General features: G+C 52.2%; 1 protein-coding gene across 5 annotated transcripts; it reads right to left on the reverse strand.

The window, feature by feature from the left end:
- Positions 1-4687: 4687 nt before the first annotated feature.
- On the reverse strand, positions 4688-18082 carry MRM1 (mitochondrial rRNA methyltransferase 1). 5 transcript variants are annotated; one of them, XR_012634861.1, is made up of 7 exons: positions 16986-18082; positions 16430-16523; positions 14469-14589; positions 10385-10504; positions 10001-10246; positions 6588-6737; positions 4688-5399 (listed from the first exon to the last, which is right to left on the reverse strand). XR_012634861.1 is itself a non-coding variant. In XM_074923026.1 (6 exons), exons 1-6 carry the CDS (start codon positions 17807-17809, stop codon positions 10197-10199), a joined length of 1131 nt encoding a protein of 376 aa, XP_074779127.1. In that variant the 5' UTR covers positions 17810-18082; the 3' UTR covers positions 8927-10196. The 5 variants fall into 5 exon arrangements, 2 of the variants coding, with proteins under 2 accessions (XP_074779127.1, XP_074779126.1); XR_012634860.1 differs by lacking the exon at positions 6588-6737; XR_012634862.1 differs by lacking the exons at positions 4688-5399; positions 6588-6737 and adding an exon at positions 6770-8918.
- Between the last annotated feature and the right edge of the window lie 315 nt (positions 18083-18397).

The raw sequence follows: 18397 nt of genomic DNA on the forward strand, positions 1-18397 counted from the left end.
ACCTTGAAAATTAACCTAAAACACAGGGTGCTGTACACATGACTTACTCAAATAAATTGCATCCTTAATTATGAACACCCTGCGCTCCTCTGTGCTCCAGGCCACGCTGCCCCAGCGGACACCTCCCTCCTGATGAGTGGTTATTGAACACGCGAACAACAATCAACACTAATTAAATACTCAGCTGTTGAGAGGAGACAATGTTTATCAAAAAATGCAAGAGGAGGGGAGCGCATCTTCTGTTTTCTATAATTAGTTAGCAATATTCCCCAGGCGGTCTTGGAAATCGAACTCGGGTTTGTTCACATCTGTCTGGCACAGGCAGACAAAGGCCACTGTGGCCCTGCTCCCCCCCCCCCCCCTCCGGATTTACACCCCAGAGAAGCCCACGGGGTGCAGCACCCGCACGGTGCCACCGCCACATCCCTGGCCAGCAGAGGAAGGACACTCACCCTCCTCATCCCCTCTGCAGGTGCCACCGGTGAGGATTAGGACATTTAAGAGGGGACAAGATGCTGGATTGGCTGTTGGCTGCCGAAATCCCATCCCAGGCAACCCCAGTTCCCGTCCCCCACGGGTGACCCCACAAACACAGGAGCTGCCGGGGCTCAGAGAGGAGGGAAGGGGAAGGGTGCCTACACCTTCCCTCGCACCCCATTAAAACCAAACTCCTCATCAGCAGGAAAATAAATAGAATGCAAATTTATACCTTTTTAATTCTTTAATTCTTTAGCAGTTTTCAGCCAGGGAAGGGGCAGGACAAGGCCGTTAATTTCCCTCTGTCTCACGTTATTACTGGCTTAAAGATCTACTCAGCAGCAGAGGACAAGAGTCAAAATTTCCCTGAAGGAGGGGAAATAAGGCGATTAGTGGTTGCCAGGGTTTGAATACTGACAACCTGGAGCCTGGGACAGCTCCAGATAAGAAAACGCTGGTTTCATCGTTTGTACATGAACGAAGAACAGGAACAAAAAAACCTCTCCGTCATACCCTACACTCTGATATTTATCCAAGGGCTGCTGAACAGCCCCTGTCCTGTAGGCCTGCACTCACATCACCCACCTTCCTACACACCGCTGATAGCACAGACGCGCTTTGGAACCAAACTGGGTTTGCTAAAAAAAACCAACCTCGGGCAACTCTGAAGCTCCTGTGCTGGCAGTCACCGTGCTGCACCGGGAGTAGCGCTGCCAGCCCTTTGCGTACGCTCCTGTAGAACCTGCTAGAGCCACACGACACGATTCCTGCTCGGGGTAGGCAACCCCTGCACGCAGGCACTCCTACACTACCCAGCCAGACACGGTGACCTTCTGGAGTCTATTCCACCACATTAACAGCTCATCTTCCCAAATACTGTACATAATTCAACACTAACGAATATTCTCCATGCAGCCTCATCCCCAGCCCAACCCCGTGCTAGGAGGATGTTCGGGTGATGCTCGGCTGCTGGTCCAGCGGGAACACGAGCCCTGGGGACACCCCCACCACAGTCCCCTCCTGCTCCCCACCAGCAGCCACTGCTTCCCAGCGTCGGTCCCGCTCGTCAATACTGGGCACAGTCGCCGGGAAGGGCAGGCACGGCCCCGGCCCCGGCCCCGATCGATCGGCACAGCCGCCAGCCCCATGGGTGCTGCACTTGTTGAGCGAGGCTGCGGTGGAAGAAAAAGAAAACACATTTAATACATTCCTCCTCCATACAAAGCCAACCCCAAACGTGCGGAAGCAAGAAGGGGGGCAGCAACATCTTTCAGTGCCTCGCAGAGGCTGAATAACAGCAGCGAAAGCAACTGCCGGGAGCCGGGGAGGAGCAGCGCCTCGAGCCCGTCGTCTCACAGCTCCTGGGCTTCACCCCTTGCACCTGACACCGCTAACGATGTCCAAGCTTTTGGGAGTAAAATACACTGGGAAAAACAGATTAAGGTTCAGCACGGCTGGGTGGTAGCGCTGGGCTCCCAGTCCTGCACACGTGCAGGTGACAAGGGCTTCGCCCCCTCTTTTCGGCCGCTCTTGCTCTAAATATCAAGCAGGAAACTTGCTGGGGATGAACACGAGGCTTCTCTTGGCAGGTTTGGACATTACAATAAACACCAAATGACACTTTTGTGGTACTTTTTATCCCAGGGATCTCAAACCACTTTAACACCAGCAGTTAATCTATACTGCCTCCCTACAAGGCAGGGAAGGGCCGGTACCCTCCGCTCACGGATGGGATCAATGCTGTGGATGGGGAAGGGGGGGGGTGGCACCAGCACCCCGAGCTGGGATGAGCCAGGATGAGCCAGGGTGCTGGCAGAGAAGCAGCTGCCACAGTTGCGGATGCACTTTCCGTCTCGCTCAGCCCGTGGCATCAGCGCTGCGGGTTTATATAACCAGACTCAGAAATCAGTACATTGCCCTTACACTCCACTGTGATCTACCCTAAATACCTACAATATTTCTGGTAGTAAACAATCTCCAAGACTCATTTCTTAGAGCAGCAGCAGATGGTCAAGAGCATTTCCTGAAATTGAATATTATAATGAATTTAGGATCGAAAAAATTTACATAATAATCTGTTTTAGATTCTGATAGTGAAGAAACCTACACAGAAACTGCTTCTTTTCAGCTATTTGAATTAAAGTATAAATCTTCAAGTACTTTAATTATAAACAGGCTCTTTGCTATTCCAGATCCATGAAAGAAATTGAAAAATTAACTACCCAGTGAGGCTCAAGGCCACATGTCGGGCTTAATTCATCGGCGAGTTTACCTCTCGTGACCCAGCGCTGGGCTCACCGACAGCGGCTGGAGTGGGATGCTCGGGGGCCACGCTCAGCCGGGGTCATGCCTGTTGTGCCCAAGATGACTTGAGATTTGGCTGATCCTGTCGAGTCCCCATCAAACTGCACGGCCAGCACGATCCCACAACATCTCAGCTCGGACTGGAAACCTGTGGAGCTGCTCAGGGAAGGCAAGAGCTCTCGGATTGGGGAAGCGTTGGAGCCTTTGAGCTCTTTGCTGCCGGGGATGGGTGGGGTGAAAGGGGAGGGGAGGGATGGGATGGCAAAGATGGGATGGGATGGCACAGGTGGGATGGCACAGGATGGACAGGACCGTGCTGCCCTGGGGATTAGCCATGCCCAGCTCCTGGTGAGGAGAAGCCCTCCAGAACAGTCACAAACCCCCGTCACACCCATTTGCTGGGAACCAGGGTCCCACCGTGCCTCCCCCCAGCCGCTCGGGGTGCCCGCGGTGACACGGTGGCACAGACACTGTGGTGAGGCTGTGAAGCCTCTCTTGGGGTCGTTTCCCCATCACGGCACCCGGCACAGCCCTGGCGAAAACCCCCGTGGGCAAAGCACGTCCCCGGGACACCCGGCGCTGGGCTGGGACGAACCCGCCGCGGGCCGCCGGCGGCCGGGGCCCCGGCAGAGCCGCCTCCAGCCTCACCTCAGGAAAACTTCACTTCCCACCCTGTGCCGGGAGATGCAGAGGGCCTTCCCTTTTAGAAAAGCAAATATTTAGTCTAGATAAAAAACCCCAAGAGCGTTTTCCCCAGGTAATACTAGTAACTAAAATAATCACATTCACTTTGCTGGTTTAATTTTATATTTCCATTTCTACCTTATCTTTTTTCTGCAAGCATCATTAAACCACACCATAACAAAAATACATGAACTGTTATTCTTTCAAGAGAAGCCATAAACCACCTCAAAGCTTTTCAAGTTTATTCTTATCTCGTACATCTTCCTCTGGTTCTCCTTTTTTTTTTTTCCCTTCATGCATTTCAGAAAGGTAGTTTTCCCTAATGTTAAGAATAGTTGCATTGAAAATGAGATGCTGCCTCTGAAAAGCCCCTCTGGAGGATTAAATAAGTAAAATATAGCCAGAAAATAAACTGGAACCTCATTAAAATAATTTTGCAAGAAGAAATCCTACTTTACAATAGGTTTTCAATATCACTTAGAAAATTCTTAGAGTCGTATATATATGTTCTTAATTCAGGACTTTCCATTAAAAAAGACATTACAGAGGGAACTGAAAGGCCATTTAGTACCCTTGTTTATATAAAAATGCATATTAGGCACAGATGCAATCTCCAGCAAAAGACTTGTGATATAGTTTGAATAAGCTCCGCTTTGCTGAAAGGTGCTAATGAGGGTTGGCAAAGCTGCGAAGGCGCCGCCAGACACCACCACCTCATTTATTCCGCCGGGCAAGGCGAACCCTGGCGCATCGCTCCCGCGTCCCCCTCGCTCAGCACCGTTCTCCTGACTCCCCCCCGGCGCCGCAGGGGAGCGGGGGGCTCGCCCGGGGTCGGCTCGAGAGGGTTTTATGGCACCGACTTGCCCCATCCTCAGTGGACAGGGATGGGGCTGTGCAAGCAGCTTGGTCCAGGGTTGCAAAATGGTTCAGTTCCCCCCAGCAGCCGCTCACGGGGTGGAGCGTGTGTGCCGGGAACAATCCCAAGTGGAAGAGGGGTCCCGCTCCTCGCTGTAACACCGTGTCACACCTCTAATGCGTGATGCTGCCCCACACCTTGACAGAAGCAGGCACAAGGGCGCTCGGCTGCACCACTGGTGGGACAATGTCCATCCTGCCCTGCCCGCAGCATCACTCCACTGCTCCTTGTCCTCACCCCAGCACCCCACCCTCTCCCATCCCCACCTCCAGCTCCCCCCTGCCCCAGCCCCGTACCGGCCCCCGACCGCCTGGTCCCTGGCAGCAAAGCGGGGACGGGCCGTTCCCAAAGCACTGGTGCCTGGTGGCAGAGGGGTTGCTGTGGGACCGGGTCCCAGCCCAGACTGCGAACAGGGGTGTCAACCTACAGCACCCCGACCCCAGCAAGGCTCAAAAATACAACAGAAAAGGCACATCTGCAGCAACAGCTCTCAAAACGGGGAAAGCAACTGCAGACTTGGGCGGTGGAAAGAGGAGAGGAGGGAAAGCATCATTTTACTATTCATTCCTCCTTCAGGAGAAGCAGGCAGTGATTGCTCCCATAATTAATTAAGCATTGGAGCAGTGCTAATGAATTATATAGGCATAGAGGCTTCGAGGCAGCGCTGGGCACCCCGAGCTGCCCCACAGGGCTGAGCCTGGCCCCTCTGCCCGCTCTCCCATGGGCAGTCTGGTGCTCGGACATTTTGGTAACACCTCGCCTTGAACCCACAAGGGCGAGTAGACTTTGTATCTTCCGTACAAACCTTTCAAAGGCAGCTTTAAAAACGGTAAGAAAGGACATTTATATCCAACTGCGGGCACTACAGCTGCTGTCCTGTGCAAGTGGCCGTGAAAAGGGACCCAACAGTCGGGGCCGGATCCGTGGGACAGGCAGGATGAGACGTTCAGGTCTTCAGAGAAAACAGCTGAGCTGCCGCTTCCCAAGCGCAGGGGAAACTCTGCTGAGTTCGCAGCTTCTAAAACAGGCCAGCGGAAAAAAAAAAAAAATAAAAAAAAAAAAATTGGCAGGTTTAACTTTGCATCAATTCACAGCGTATTGTTACATTCTTAAAGTATATAAAACTATTGATCATAAGCAAAGCAATTACTTCTGCTCATATTTAAAGCCACGTGGCAGGCGATAAGGAGTCGTGTCGCTGAACCCACCCAGCTGTTTCATAGGACGGGGCAAAAAAACCTTCATCAGAGGAAAAATCCAAAGTGGAGACTCCTTGCACGTGAGCCCACGCACGCCCTGGGGCTGGAGGTCTCTACACCAGAGTTGTGGTTAAATCTTGAGAATTGCTAAGATGGGAGCAGTTTTGGACATCCTACTTAACAAGAGGCTAAAATACAGGTGACCCGAGGATATGCCCCAGTGTACTGACAAATACTTTATCTCCAAAGGCTTCAAAACCCATCGTACAGGTTAATTACTCTTCGCAGTCCCGCAAAAACACAGCGAGAACTTCTTGAGCTACCTCCAAACCTCCATCACTTTGAGTTGGGCCTCAAAATACCTTCAATAATCCTAAAACTGAAGCCCTAGGGAGGTTAAAGCATCTCCCCTTGAAGCAAAATAACCCCTTAACCTCCCGGTCAGAAACCCTTCCAGTGCTTGGGCTGACACCAGTGCAAAACCCGAGCCGTGCAGGCGTTACGCACGGCACGGCCGCTGCACGAGCGCCTCTGAGGCGACCAAACCCGATTGTACGTGATATTTGGGTAGCAAGTTTTGTAGAGAATAAATATCACACTTCAATTTCATGGTAACTTAGGAGGGTTTACTGGCAAATACCATGGCTTTTACATGGTTCTACCAATTACCGAGCAATTACATGTAACCTAGATCTGGAGGACATACAGGAGCGATGTAATGTATTCCTCTCTGTGTTAAGAAGAAAACGGCAGTTAATAGAAAACACTTTTTTCATATATATTATAAAACCCTCCACAATATTCCTGTGTGACATTATTAAAACTCCACATCAATATCAAACCCAAAGCAAAGACTGCCATCTCATTAACACATCAGTTGTGGGATGATCAATAAAAATTTACTTTAAACTGCACCATATGTCGCTCCCCACAAAGTTTTATTATTCAGATTCATCAGTTTGTACCTCAAACCCTCGTGCAATTAAATCCCATTTAGCAGCACTGACCTTCTGATTTGAACTTGTCATTCCTACAGCTGGTTTGGAGTTTAACAGCACTTTTAAATAATGAAAACAAAATGGGGAGCCCTCCGTCGGGAAATCCCTCCCACGCCGCTGCCGGCAGCACAGCTCCCGTGCCAAAACAGGGAGGGGGGGCTGGGAAAAAAAAAAAAAAAAGAGTGCCGGCACATTTTAACATGTTGTAGCATATTTGTAAACATCGTTAATCACGGATTAGCAGATGGTAATGTTAATTGCACCTGTGGAAGTAACAAGACCTCAAGGTTGATTACATTTACAAACGCGGATCGGGGCTGCGGCGCGGTGGAGGATTCCCCGCTGCCGGCGGGGAAAGGGCCTCCTGGGCGGCGTTTCCAGCTCCGGCCGCTCCTGCCCCAGCCCAGCAGCACCCCACGCTGCTCCCTTCAGCTGTGGTGCCTCCGTGGGACACGTGTCCTCTGTCCCAAAACCCTTCCGGCCTCAGGAAACCTCATCGGGACCCAGCGATGGATTTGATGGAATGGGATTTTTTTCGGTCGTGTTGATAATCTGTGCACAAAAGTGAAATCTGGGGCATGAGTTGAGCTTCTCTTGCAGCCACTTCTCCCTGGAGTTGATTTTTGGGGGATGAAAAGATTTGCGTTCGCCCTCGTCTGAGGATAAAAAGGCCGTGGCGCAGAGCGCATCTTCTGAACCAAGGAGGACAAATATTTTGCCACTGAGCTTAGAGACACTTTGATTATTGAGAAATCATTTTGGAAGGGCAATTACTAAATTTTAAAATCAATTTGGTAAATAAGCCTCTGAAAAGAATCCATGACAAGCAGCGGGGAGGGAAGAATTGACTTTCAAATTACACACACACTTTATTCATATCTAAATATCAAAGAGATTGTATGTACAAACAGAAGTAATCAGGAAGCATGTTTTGATCTTGCTGATGTACACAAAAAAATGACAATTAATATCCTCCTTTATGATATAAAGCTGGGAGTTTTTTACAGTTACATTACAGGGGCGATTATAGTCAAGCTTAAGGCTAAAAATAATGAAAGACTATAAAAACTACATTTTAACATTTAAAAATATCCAGGAAATTAACTGGAGAAGCAGGCAATGATCCAATTAATGGATTGCATTTATTAGATCAGGGGCAAACTGCACAGCACAAAGCTCCTTCTCCAAAGGTGTGAGCGTGCAGAGGTCCCCGTGCTCCTCGCGGGTCTCGGCCTGGAGCAGGATGGAGCTGGGGCTGGAGAACACATCCAGCAGCAGCCCTGTCCAAAGCTGCCTGAGCGATGGCAGACAGGCATCCCGGTGAAACAAAGTGGGGCCAAAACTTACCACTGAGGGAAAAGGGCTGAAGGCAAAGAGCGGAGCCGTCCCGCGTGGGATTTACTGCTCCCACAAAAGCTGTATTGCAGCTCTCGAGTCAAAAAGCCTGAGCTGCAGCCCTAGTTGGAGCTCAGATTCCTGTCTCTTAAAATCCCAGCCTCATGCAGCTCCGTACAAGCCTTGTCTGCTACTCCAGCACCAAATCGAGGTGCCCCGTGGATCCAGCAGCTCTACAGGGAAATCTGCAGGGGAGTTGTGACGGCTGCTGGGCTGACGGACTGAGGGAACTTTGATCTACCTCACTCACCCTGTCGGCACTGAAGTTTCAAAGCTTTTTAGGAGCCTTCCAGAAGTACCTGCTCCATCGTTACTCACCTGCCTCCTCACTAGAGGGGGTGAGCCAGCACGGCTAAGCACAGTCTGACAGTGCCTGGCTTTCCCAAACACACGCAAAGCCAGTGAGGTGTCTGCTCTACCGAAGTACTGCTCAAATTAAAAAGAAAGGAAAAAGGAGAAACTGCAGTTCCTACGAAATCAAAATATATATACTTACCTATAGGTCAGGAATAAAGAAATGGCTTTATCCTCATCCCTACCGCGGAAGGAAGGATTCAGTTAGCCCCAGGCGCTGAATCTTTCCTTTGAAAAATGAGCAAACCTGAGCCACGGGCACCCTCTGCTGGGGCGCCCACGGCTGCGGGAGCAGCACCGGGGAGGGGGGGGGCCTGGCCTGCAGCCTCCCTGGCCCTGAGCCTTCTGTTTCAGCATTAAAATAAATTTAAAAAGAGACATTCAGCCCACAAAATGCAAGAGCCGTCGCCCCAGCAATGCCCCAGCTCACCGTTATTCAGTGACCAGCTCACCTTCACGCTCGGGCAACAAAGCCCCGACAGCCGCCGCGTCGGAGGGGTTTGGGGTTTGTCCTTTTCCCGTGGGGAGGGCGCCGGGGCAGCCGCAGCTCAGCACCTCCTCCATCACAGCCACAAAAGTGAGTGCGACGCTCTGCAAGAGCTCCATGTCCTGTCCTGTCCCCCCCCCTCCCGGACCCCGGGCACCTGGGGCGTCCCCAGCCCCGAAGCACCCACCGGCCAGGCCCTCCCAGGGACGCATCTGAAAAACCTCCACATCCACAGACCGGTTTACAGACTTCATTTAGCTCAAAGGAAAGTCCTAATTAGTCACTCTGAGTGATTTACTTGTTCATTTGGAAGGGGGGAAGGGGGGGAGACTGAGCTGAATTGTTTGAAATTATCCCTAAAGGGCACTGTAAATTAAGTGTTAATGAGGAATCCTATGCAAAGGGCCACAGTAGCTAAATAAAATAATTAAGGTGCTAAGTGATAACATTCATTTGGTTCTCAATAATTTAGCCAGTCTGGTTTTCAAGCAGGATATTTGCAAATGAAACTGCCCTCACCCCACCCGCCATGCGCGGTGCTGGGGCAGCTCAGCATCCAGCCCACCATGGAAAGGAAACTGCCCCGGAAGAAGAGAAAAAGCTCCCAATTCCCCTTCCCACCTGAAGGAAGTGCTCTGTTCCACTAATCACGCTCTGGATTTATATATGACACAAAAGGGATTGATTCGAGCCTACAACCAATCTATACAGAGGCTTTATTTCAACAGGCCGCGTTTTTCCCCACTACAGCCATTTTCTAACAGCTCGTTGGGCAGGGCTGCGGACCTGGTTTACAACTAGATACAACACGGTGGGTTTTTAGACATTCAAGCAGCAATACGGAACAGGGAAACCGCCTGGTCGTGAAGAAACTGCTACCGAGTAGTCCCCAGTCACACCTGGCTCTCACCAGCACCCTCTCGGCTGCTAAGGGGGTGGTGGGCTGGGGGACAGGGGGGCACGGCTGCTCTCAGCAGTACTGGCTCTCGCCTGCAGCCCCAATTCTCTCCACAAGCGATGGACAAAGTCCCGAGCGATGTATAAAGTCCCCTGAGCAACAAGCACAAAGCTTGCGGCCATCACCGGGTATTTTACTGCAAGAACTGAAGGATTTGACTGTCTGCTTTTAAAAGCGAGCTTTGTCTCCCGTACAGCCGCTCCCCCAAGGTGCCGTGGGAGCTGTTACCTGGGCAGGTGTCCTGGCGTTAAGGCAGGGTGCTGGTGGTAGCGTGCGTCAGCCACGAAGCAGCTCAGGTCAGTGGGAGACTCTCCCCATAACTTGCAGCGGCGGTGAAGACTCTGGAAAGAGCACTTCCATCTCCACACCGACAGAGCACAGCCACGAAATGCCAAGCAGATTCCCCCACCAATTAAAAAAAATTTCAATCGCCGTGCCTCAGCTTTTGGCTGCAGATGGAGTGGAGGAGAATACCTGTAGGAAAGCAGAAATAAATAAATAAATACCTTACTTTAAACCACAATAAAATCATTCTGCTAACGTGGATGTTTGTTTGATTTTTAAATACAGAAATTTGGACTACGACGCCTTTGTGCTCAGAACCGGTTTTACCTGTAGCAACAGAGACGTTCAGTGACTCGATGCCGGGGTGCAGCGCTCTGCCAGGGGGGATGGCCAGCATCCGATGGCACAAGAGCTGCGTCTCCAAGGACAGCCCGTCGCCTTCGCTACCTGCAGAACAAAGACACTGCTCAGGCCAGCTCGCAGCCGCTCCCACGTCCCTGTTCCCCTCTCCCAAGTACAGTTCTTGCTAATGCTCTGCCACAACTACACCCTTGCCCCTAAGCTCACCTCAGCAGCTCCCACGCAGCGACAGCCAAGGACTGCCAGAGGCGAGATGGGCACTTTACCTGCCTCCCCTTCCTGGCCCACTCCAGCCTCCCTGGATCTGTTCTCCAGTATCTGAAGTGTTTTTGAGGGACTACCTGTGCAACACGCCTGCGCGCACGGCGTAAAGCCTTGTGGCGTAAGCACAAAGATCCCCCGCGCAAGCGGCCACCGCGCCAGCAGACGGTTGCCCACGTCTGCAGGCTGCTGCCAGAGGGACAAGGCAGACAAGAGGCCACAGGCCCTATCTGGTCCAGCAAATCCCACATCCCTATTGATAGTGACGGGCTCAGCCTTTTCAGCAGACAGTACCACCAGCTGGGTGCAACTTGTGAATGCAGACAGTTTAACCAGAGGCTTCAATTGATTAGTTGTTAAACCATCCAACAGCCCTGATATGTTTGGGCTGATACACTGGTGAAACAGAGTTGAAATCTATCCCAGGTCATTAGTAGTTGTTTGACTCACTCTGTCACGAAGGGAAATGGAAAGGGAGAGGCTTTAAACAATCCTGCGCGCAGACAAGTGAAAATGCAGAAGACCACAGACCTCCCAGCCCGCTCGGCTCCCCAAAGAATTCTTCCACATTCATTATTTGGAGTTACAAAGACAGCTACACGGCTGCAAAAATACCCAGCTCATTTCAAAGACGGGCTCACCCTCTGATTAAACAGGCTCAGCGTGCTGGAAGCCAAATGTTCCCCTTCGACAGCCGTACCCCGTCCCCGGCTGAACCCGACTCGTCCTGGGAGCTCACACGCTGCCTAACCAAGGGCTTCTGCACCTCTGCCTGCGTGACCAGGGCGGTCGCCAAGGCCTCGCTCAGCTCACCTAAATGTAGACGTTTATCTGAAGTTTTAACAGCATACGTGGATGCTTTAGGCACTTTCTCAAGACTCACTCCAAACGAGCTCCTTGCTGGGCTGAGCTGCCACGAAATTCTGCCCCTGGTGTCTCCTGACACAGGCCCCTACGTGTCACGATATCCCTCTGACTGCACAGGGTAGGAAGGTGTTATTATTCCCATTTTGCAGGTGGGAAGCTGAGGCCCAGTCTCAAGTTTTGCTGGCCTGATCTAACTGGCAAGATGCATTTTGTGTACGGAAAAGAACACTTTGTGTAATGCATCTTGCCTCACCTTCCCACATGAAATAAGCCATATAGGTAAAAGCATCCTTTGGCTGGGGTAAATGAACTTTCGGAAAACTAAAATCCCACCCTAACCATTGCTTCTCTCCTGCTGTAAGCCAACAGGGTGAATTATCCAAGGTCACAGGGAAGCCTGGACAACACAAGGAACAAAAGCCAGGCCTGCCACAGCCCAGCCTGCCTCTTCATTGCTAGACTGGGGCTCTCTAGGGATGCTTCACTACCAAAAAAATAAAAAAAATTATCCTACTTTTTCCTGATTCAACACAGAAAAGTTTTGCAACTTAAAGTCACATTTCCCTCCTGAGCCTCTCAAACCACACTCTCGTGGGACTCTCCAACTGGGACAGCAGCTATTGCCAGAGGTGCAATGGCTCCTGGAACAATCCTCCTCTCCCTGATAAGGGTCTTACGATTCCTAATAAAGGCAGCAATTTTGCTTCCAGCTTTTACAAAGCTTTTTATGGCTCTGGCTGCTTAAAATAATTAGGAACCATAAATTCAGGGCAAAAAGACTTGCAGAGTGTGACACGAGGGAGGGAGTATTGACTGAATCAGATTAAATCCTAGTTTATACTGGTGAACAAACGCTTCCCACTTTGACTTTGATCTTTGACTTCCATCTCTTGGCTTCAGTCCTCACTGACAGGCCTCAAAGACCAGAGGAAGAGCTTGGCTGAAATGATAAAACAGGCTTCCTGCCCAGTTTCCAGCGCAGGAAGTTCAAATCCAGGCAGAAGCGGCTGCGCTGGCAGCTCAGAGAAATATGCAAAACGAGCATCTTGGTAAAACCACCAATTCCATGAAAACCTTCAACCCCCAGCTAAAGACTGAATGTGTAAGAACAAATTACCCAGAAACTCTTCTTGCTCAGACACCTAACTGCTCCCAATCTGCTCCTGTTCGCACACGGCTCCCCGTCTGGCGGCAGCCAGCCTGCCTGTCACCTTCAGCAATGACTCCAGTGCAGACAACATTACGCTGGACTGTCCAAATCACTCTCTGCCAAGCCAGCGAGGCTGCCAGGAGCGTGAATCCTAGTCTGCAAATGCTTAACTTACAAAACAATCTGTGCAATGCGAGGAAGCTCACTACCGTGCTAAATTATCTCTGCTGCTCTCTGCAGCTGCAGGTACGCTACATATTCAGATCTAGGACGTTTCTTCAAACAACCCCAGCATCAGACGACTGTAATGTTCAATTTTCTTTTCAGCAAAGAGTTAGTGCTCAGCAGAGAGTTGAAATCATTACTGCTGCAAGGTCCGGGAGCTCTCCTCATGCATCTACCAATCAGCCTCCAATCTCCCTTGACAAAAGGATATTTGGACTTTTTCCTGGAGAAATCTCTCATAATTCAAGGTAACGACACCACTGCCACTTTCACCCCCTTCCTTTCTCCCGGTGTTGTCGTCGTTTCTGGGATGCATTTCTTTGTGGTCCATCAGCAGTGCTGCCAGCCTCCCTACTCCCTTTATAATAAAGCTCCACACATCTTGTAGAGATGCCAGATTTGCGGCGTTGTCTTGTCAGTATTTCTAGGAGTTCAATAAACATTTTAATTAAAGGAATGTCTTCTGAGCCAAGAAAACCGCAGCACAGGGCAGGATTACAGCCCCTTGACGGCTCATCGCCAGCATGACACTACTTCCAAGTGTAAAAGCTCAAACCAGCTCTTGTGACAGGTGACATAAAGCAGGGGGCTACAGCACGGCCGCACAAAGGTGCCTCAAGCAGCACTCCTGGGTGAATTGCTTTCTCTATTCACCACAAGGGTTACTCCTCTTCACCCTCTGGGAGGCTGCACCAGCCCAAACTCTGCCTACAGAAGACAACGTCCTCTGCAAGTCTCCCTTACACAGGGAGAGGAGAGAAGCGGAGGGCCCTGGAGGAATCACCCCATTTAGAGGCTCGGGAAGGCGTCACCCGTTGCTCAAACAGCGCACAGGTCTGGCAGGGAGGAGGTTACAGCCGCTCCTCCTGCGAGGCCCACGGCACCCAACAGCTCCTGCCTGCTCCCAGGCTACAAAAGCAGCCGCTGGCTGGTCTCCGTGCCACAAAGCCCAGCTTTGCGTTCAGGCCATCCCCAGCGACAGCTCCTCATGCTTCTTTCCACACCTGGGCACAGAGATGTATTCCTGGTTTTGTTTTTTCTTTTTTTAAAAGGAAACACGACAGAGCAAAGACACAACACAGCTCACCCTTACAGCCTCAGCGCAGCAAGAGCAAACGCGTACCTCCTGGCACTCTCTCTCAGGTTTGTGGTTCACCAGCACAGAAAATCCAGGCTCGGGGCTCTAGGACAGGATCAAACGCGCTGCAGAACACAGTGCAAACCAATACACTGTGGCTGCACTGACCACACCTGCCCTGCCACCGAAAACCGCCATCTAGACCCTCTGCAGCTACGAAACTCCTTGTTATCTACACAAACTGTTCTTTCAGTTCCTCCTGGGAAGCTTCTCAGCTCCCCCTCTTCTTCTGGGTCCCTATTTCATTTGCTTCAAGATCATTCTAGGACTCCTTGCTCAGCTTTTCTTTGCCAGACCAAAGTGTGATGTAATGTACCAGACCTGCAAGAAGCTTGGGAGTGAAACATCACCCTGATCGCTCCCTCACACAGGCCCTTCCGCCAAGCCCAAAGCTCTGTAAACTGAAATACCTATTACTATAATAATGGGTTTATTCCACCGAAATTCCAAGCAACTGATGACAGGAATATTTTCTGCATCCTCAGGATTGCTGACTGTTCCCACAACTTCCCAGCCTTCTGCAGTTTTAGCCTAGAAAGGGAAAGTAAACAAGTATTTTAAAATTGCCTACTTTTCAAGCCTAAAAAGAAAAATACATCAAGTACGCAAACACACTTTTCTTTAAAGTTTTCAGTTAATTGACTGGCTTTTCTTGTTTTTTTGGCATCCCTTGAATTTTTACCAGCAAAGTACTCCCAGTACCAGCACACAAACCTTGATTTAAGGAGGAAAAAAAAAAAAAAAAGTAATTTTCCTTCTGGTGTTTATTCCAGTTCAGCAAGCAAACAAACAGCAACTGAAAAGCTGCTTTTTTTTGCCCATACAACAGCTCTAGAAGGGTTTTTGCCAGGAAAGCTTACAAAAAGAGTAGTGTTAAACAAATTAGCATACGGCTAATCCATAGAGCAATACAGTGGAAGTTCCCAAGTGCAGGCTCAGCTGTCAGAAGCCCACAGTAACATTTTCAAACACAAGTGCACATTTTCAAACTCAGATGCCCAAAATCAGCTCGTACCAAGGGCAGGGCACTCAACACTCAGTGTCTCCCAGACCCAGTGAACCAGCTGTCCCTCCTGCACCCTTAAGGGTAAAAAGACCCTTAATTATTTGTCTTGGAAATCCATTTTAACAATAAAAGAGCTTCTGCTTCTTGCCAGCTTCATTTCCTGCAAAATTGGCACTTTTTACATTACGTTATATCAAATTTACACCAGCCAGGCAACACCAAGGGTTAGGCCAGTGAATCCGGGTCCAATTAAATGAACTGCTGCAATGGCTCAAAATGTTAATAATTCAAGCTTTGCAGTAACAAAGTGATTCTTCCAGCTGTTTCAATTAATATCAATGTATTTTATGTATCTTTCATTTCACCGTCATCCAGAGCTCCAGCTGCCACCGACCTACTGTACAGCTGGACAAGGATTTTCTAGCACCAAGTGGGAAGAGTCCAGGCTTGCCTCTGCTCAGCCTCCTCGCAGTCACCCCACGAGCTCTTCCTCAAAGGGACTCAGGCACGGAGCGACCCCGGAGCCCAGGCCGGGTGCCTCCGTTCCCCTGAGGGTCTGCAGCCTCTGCCCTCCCACCCCGTGCTGACCCCTCCAACCCCCACAAGTCGTCTGGGGGATCCCACACGAACAGGGGGGGGCCCGCAGCCCCCTGCTCTGTGTGAACACAATATGCAGCCAATCCCGAGCCCGGCCAAGGCAGAGGGGATCTCCACAGGGAGTCAGGGCAGTGCTATCACAGGGGATGGACACACTCTGCCAATTCCAAGCAACATCCCTGGGTTTGTGTCAGTTTAAAACACGTTTTTCCATGTGCATTCTCTTTCCTTTGGCAACACGTTCTGCAAAGGGCCCTATCTCGCCTCACCGCTTAGGTACATCGTAAAAAACCATTCCCAGCAGCTCGCCCCGGCCCTGGTTGCTCCTCTCTTCCCTGCTCCAAAGGCTGCCCAATGCTGCCATCATGTGCCTGGGCCCCGGGATGCTGCCTCCGCCACACACCGGGCAAGACCTGCTGCAGGCAGCAGCGCCAGCTCCGGAACCCACGGAGAAAGGGAGACGCACCCCATCTTACCGAGCTGACAGCCTGAGCAGGGGAGACAGACGCGGCGTTTTCCTACCACCATCTTCCAGAAAAAGACCCACAACTCAGACCTGTTACCCCACCCGATGGAAGGGGACTGGGGGTGTGTGCCTGTCAGAGGTGGTCCGACAGCACAGACCACCGGCAGCAAACAGGAATGCAGAGCGGGAGCACAGGACACCACAACTAACTTGAGTCCTTTTTTTTTTTGTACTTCTTCTGTGTTCAGCAAATGCAATATTTGAGGTTTCTTGAAAGGAAAGAAAAAAGTGGATCATCCTACCTTCAAAAAGCTCCGGAGATCATCTGTGCTGTAGACGTCGAAGACTTCCATAGCGCCAGAGCTAGCTTTGCTCACTGTCGGAGTCAAGGGGCAGCTGCAAGGAAAAAGGAAAGGAAAAGTGTCATATGAGAGCAAAAAAGAAAATCCGTGAGTTTCTGTTTCTGCATTTCCTTGTCTTGCCTCTGCAATGCAATTCCAACTAGTCCACGAAAGATCTCGCTCACTATACGGACATGTTTTCCTATGGAGAACAGAAGGGCTCAGATATTAACCCAGGAAATAAGTTACAGCATTTTGTGCACGGATGGACAACTGAAACACAAAACAGGTTAAAACAAACAGTAGCCAGGGAAGTTCCTTACCAGCCTGGAATACCATGTCCCACAGCCTCCCTGCAGAGCGCAACACGAAGCAGGAGCTAGGCGACTCCAGCTCTCAAGCTCAGTCCTAGAAAGCTCTCTAAGGAAACTGTCGAGCAACACAGGCTGGAAACCTCTCTGGGAGCCAGGAGAAGAAGAAAGAGGAAAGCAGAAGGAGCAGCTACCCAACCCCATACCTGTTCCTCTGGCTTGTCACCACTCTGTCCACCCCCAAGAAGTACGCAGAGCGCAGCAGTGCCCCCAGGTTCATGGGATCCTGGATCTGCTCCAACGCCAGCCAAACCAGCTGTCGGCTCGGCCTCTCTTCATGCCCCACATCAGGCTTTTCAGCTTCCTCCAGACTCTTGAAACGGAGAGGGGTGGCCTCCAAACAAACTCCCTGATGGACCTGACCTCTGCAAAGTGCATCCAGCTCTCTCCTTTTGACGTGGTGCACAGGCACTCCCCGGGCTGTGGCCTGAAGGACAAACTCACTCATAACGAGCCGGGAACCGCTGCTCTGCTTGAGGAACAACCTGAACAGGTCCCTTCGCGACTGAGAGAGGGCCAGGGAACACGGTGCGATCCCAAATAAGATCTCCGAGCCTTTGGTCCTCTCGATGGACAGCGGCTTTCCGTCCGGCCTCTTCCTCGCCTTGGAGAAGTCGCCCTCCCACGAGCTCCACGACTCCCTTCTGGCCGGCGGACCCTGCCTGGCCCCTCTCTCGTAGGACCTGTGCCACGGTCGTGGCTGGCCCCGCGTGGACAGGCCCTCCCGGCGGGTACGGGAGTCACCCCCCACTCGAGAAACCGCCGGGAGGGCTGGCGGGGGAAGCCGACTGCCGCCATCCCCACCTCGGGGTGGCCCTTGCTCATCCCCACCTGCGGCTGGCGGGGCGGAAGGCGGGGGCTGGCGCTCCCGAGTGGAGCGATACCTCAGCCCCGGCCACCAGCGGCCGCACCGCGCGGGTGACAGCCCCACGGCCCTCCAGACGCTGCCCCTGAGCGCTCTGAGCTCCATCGGCGGCCTTTCCGCGCGGGACAGGCCAGCGCAGGCACCGGCGGCCTGCCCACGGGAAGCCGCACGGCCTCAGGCCGCGGCTGAGCTGACAGGAGGCGGCCCCGCACCACCCACGGACACGGGGGACGAGCGTGGCGGGGCCCGGGGGGGACACACGGGACACGGAGCTCAGCCCGGCCGCAAAAAAGCGTGATGGCGGCCGGGACACGGGCGGTGCGGAGGGTCCGCGGGGCGGGATGGCGGGAGCTCCCCGGTGGCGGCGGACACGCGTGGGCCCCGGCCCGCTCCTACCGCTTCCGGGCGGCACCGGCGGGAGAGCGCGGGGAGGCCCCGCCCCGCGCGGCAGCGGCGCCTGGCGGCGGGCGGCCCGGCCTCCTTCCCGCTGAGGGGCGCCCGCCCGCACCGGGCCGGGCCGGGGCCGGGGAGCGCGGCCTCGGGCCCCGCCGCCCCCCGCGAGGGGCCCCGGCAGCCGTCACCCCCTCGGCGAGGGCTGGTGCTGCCCCGAGCCCGCACTGCCAGAGCCTGAATTAACCAAAAACCAGCTTTAAACCGCCCCGTTAGGGCTTCTCGCACGGGCCGGGGTGCGGG

Source organism: Athene noctua, chromosome 19 (genome assembly GCF_965140245.1).
Source record: "Athene noctua chromosome 19, bAthNoc1.hap1.1, whole genome shotgun sequence".
Taxonomy (NCBI): Eukaryota; Metazoa; Chordata; class Aves; order Strigiformes; family Strigidae; genus Athene; species Athene noctua.

Coding starts and splice junctions, on each gene's coding strand:
- MRM1 (XM_074923025.1), bottom strand. CDS start 17,809: ATGGAGCTCAGAGCGCTCAGGGGCAGCGTCTGGAGGGCCGTGGGGCTG. Junction 16,524..16,985: donor GTGACAAGCCAGAGGAACAG/GTATGGGGTTGG, acceptor TTTTCCTTGCAG/CTGCCCCTTGACTCCGACAG. Junction 14,590..16,429: donor ATCTCCGGAGCTTTTTGAAG/GTAGGATGATCC, acceptor TTCCCTTTCTAG/GCTAAAACTGCAGAAGGCTG.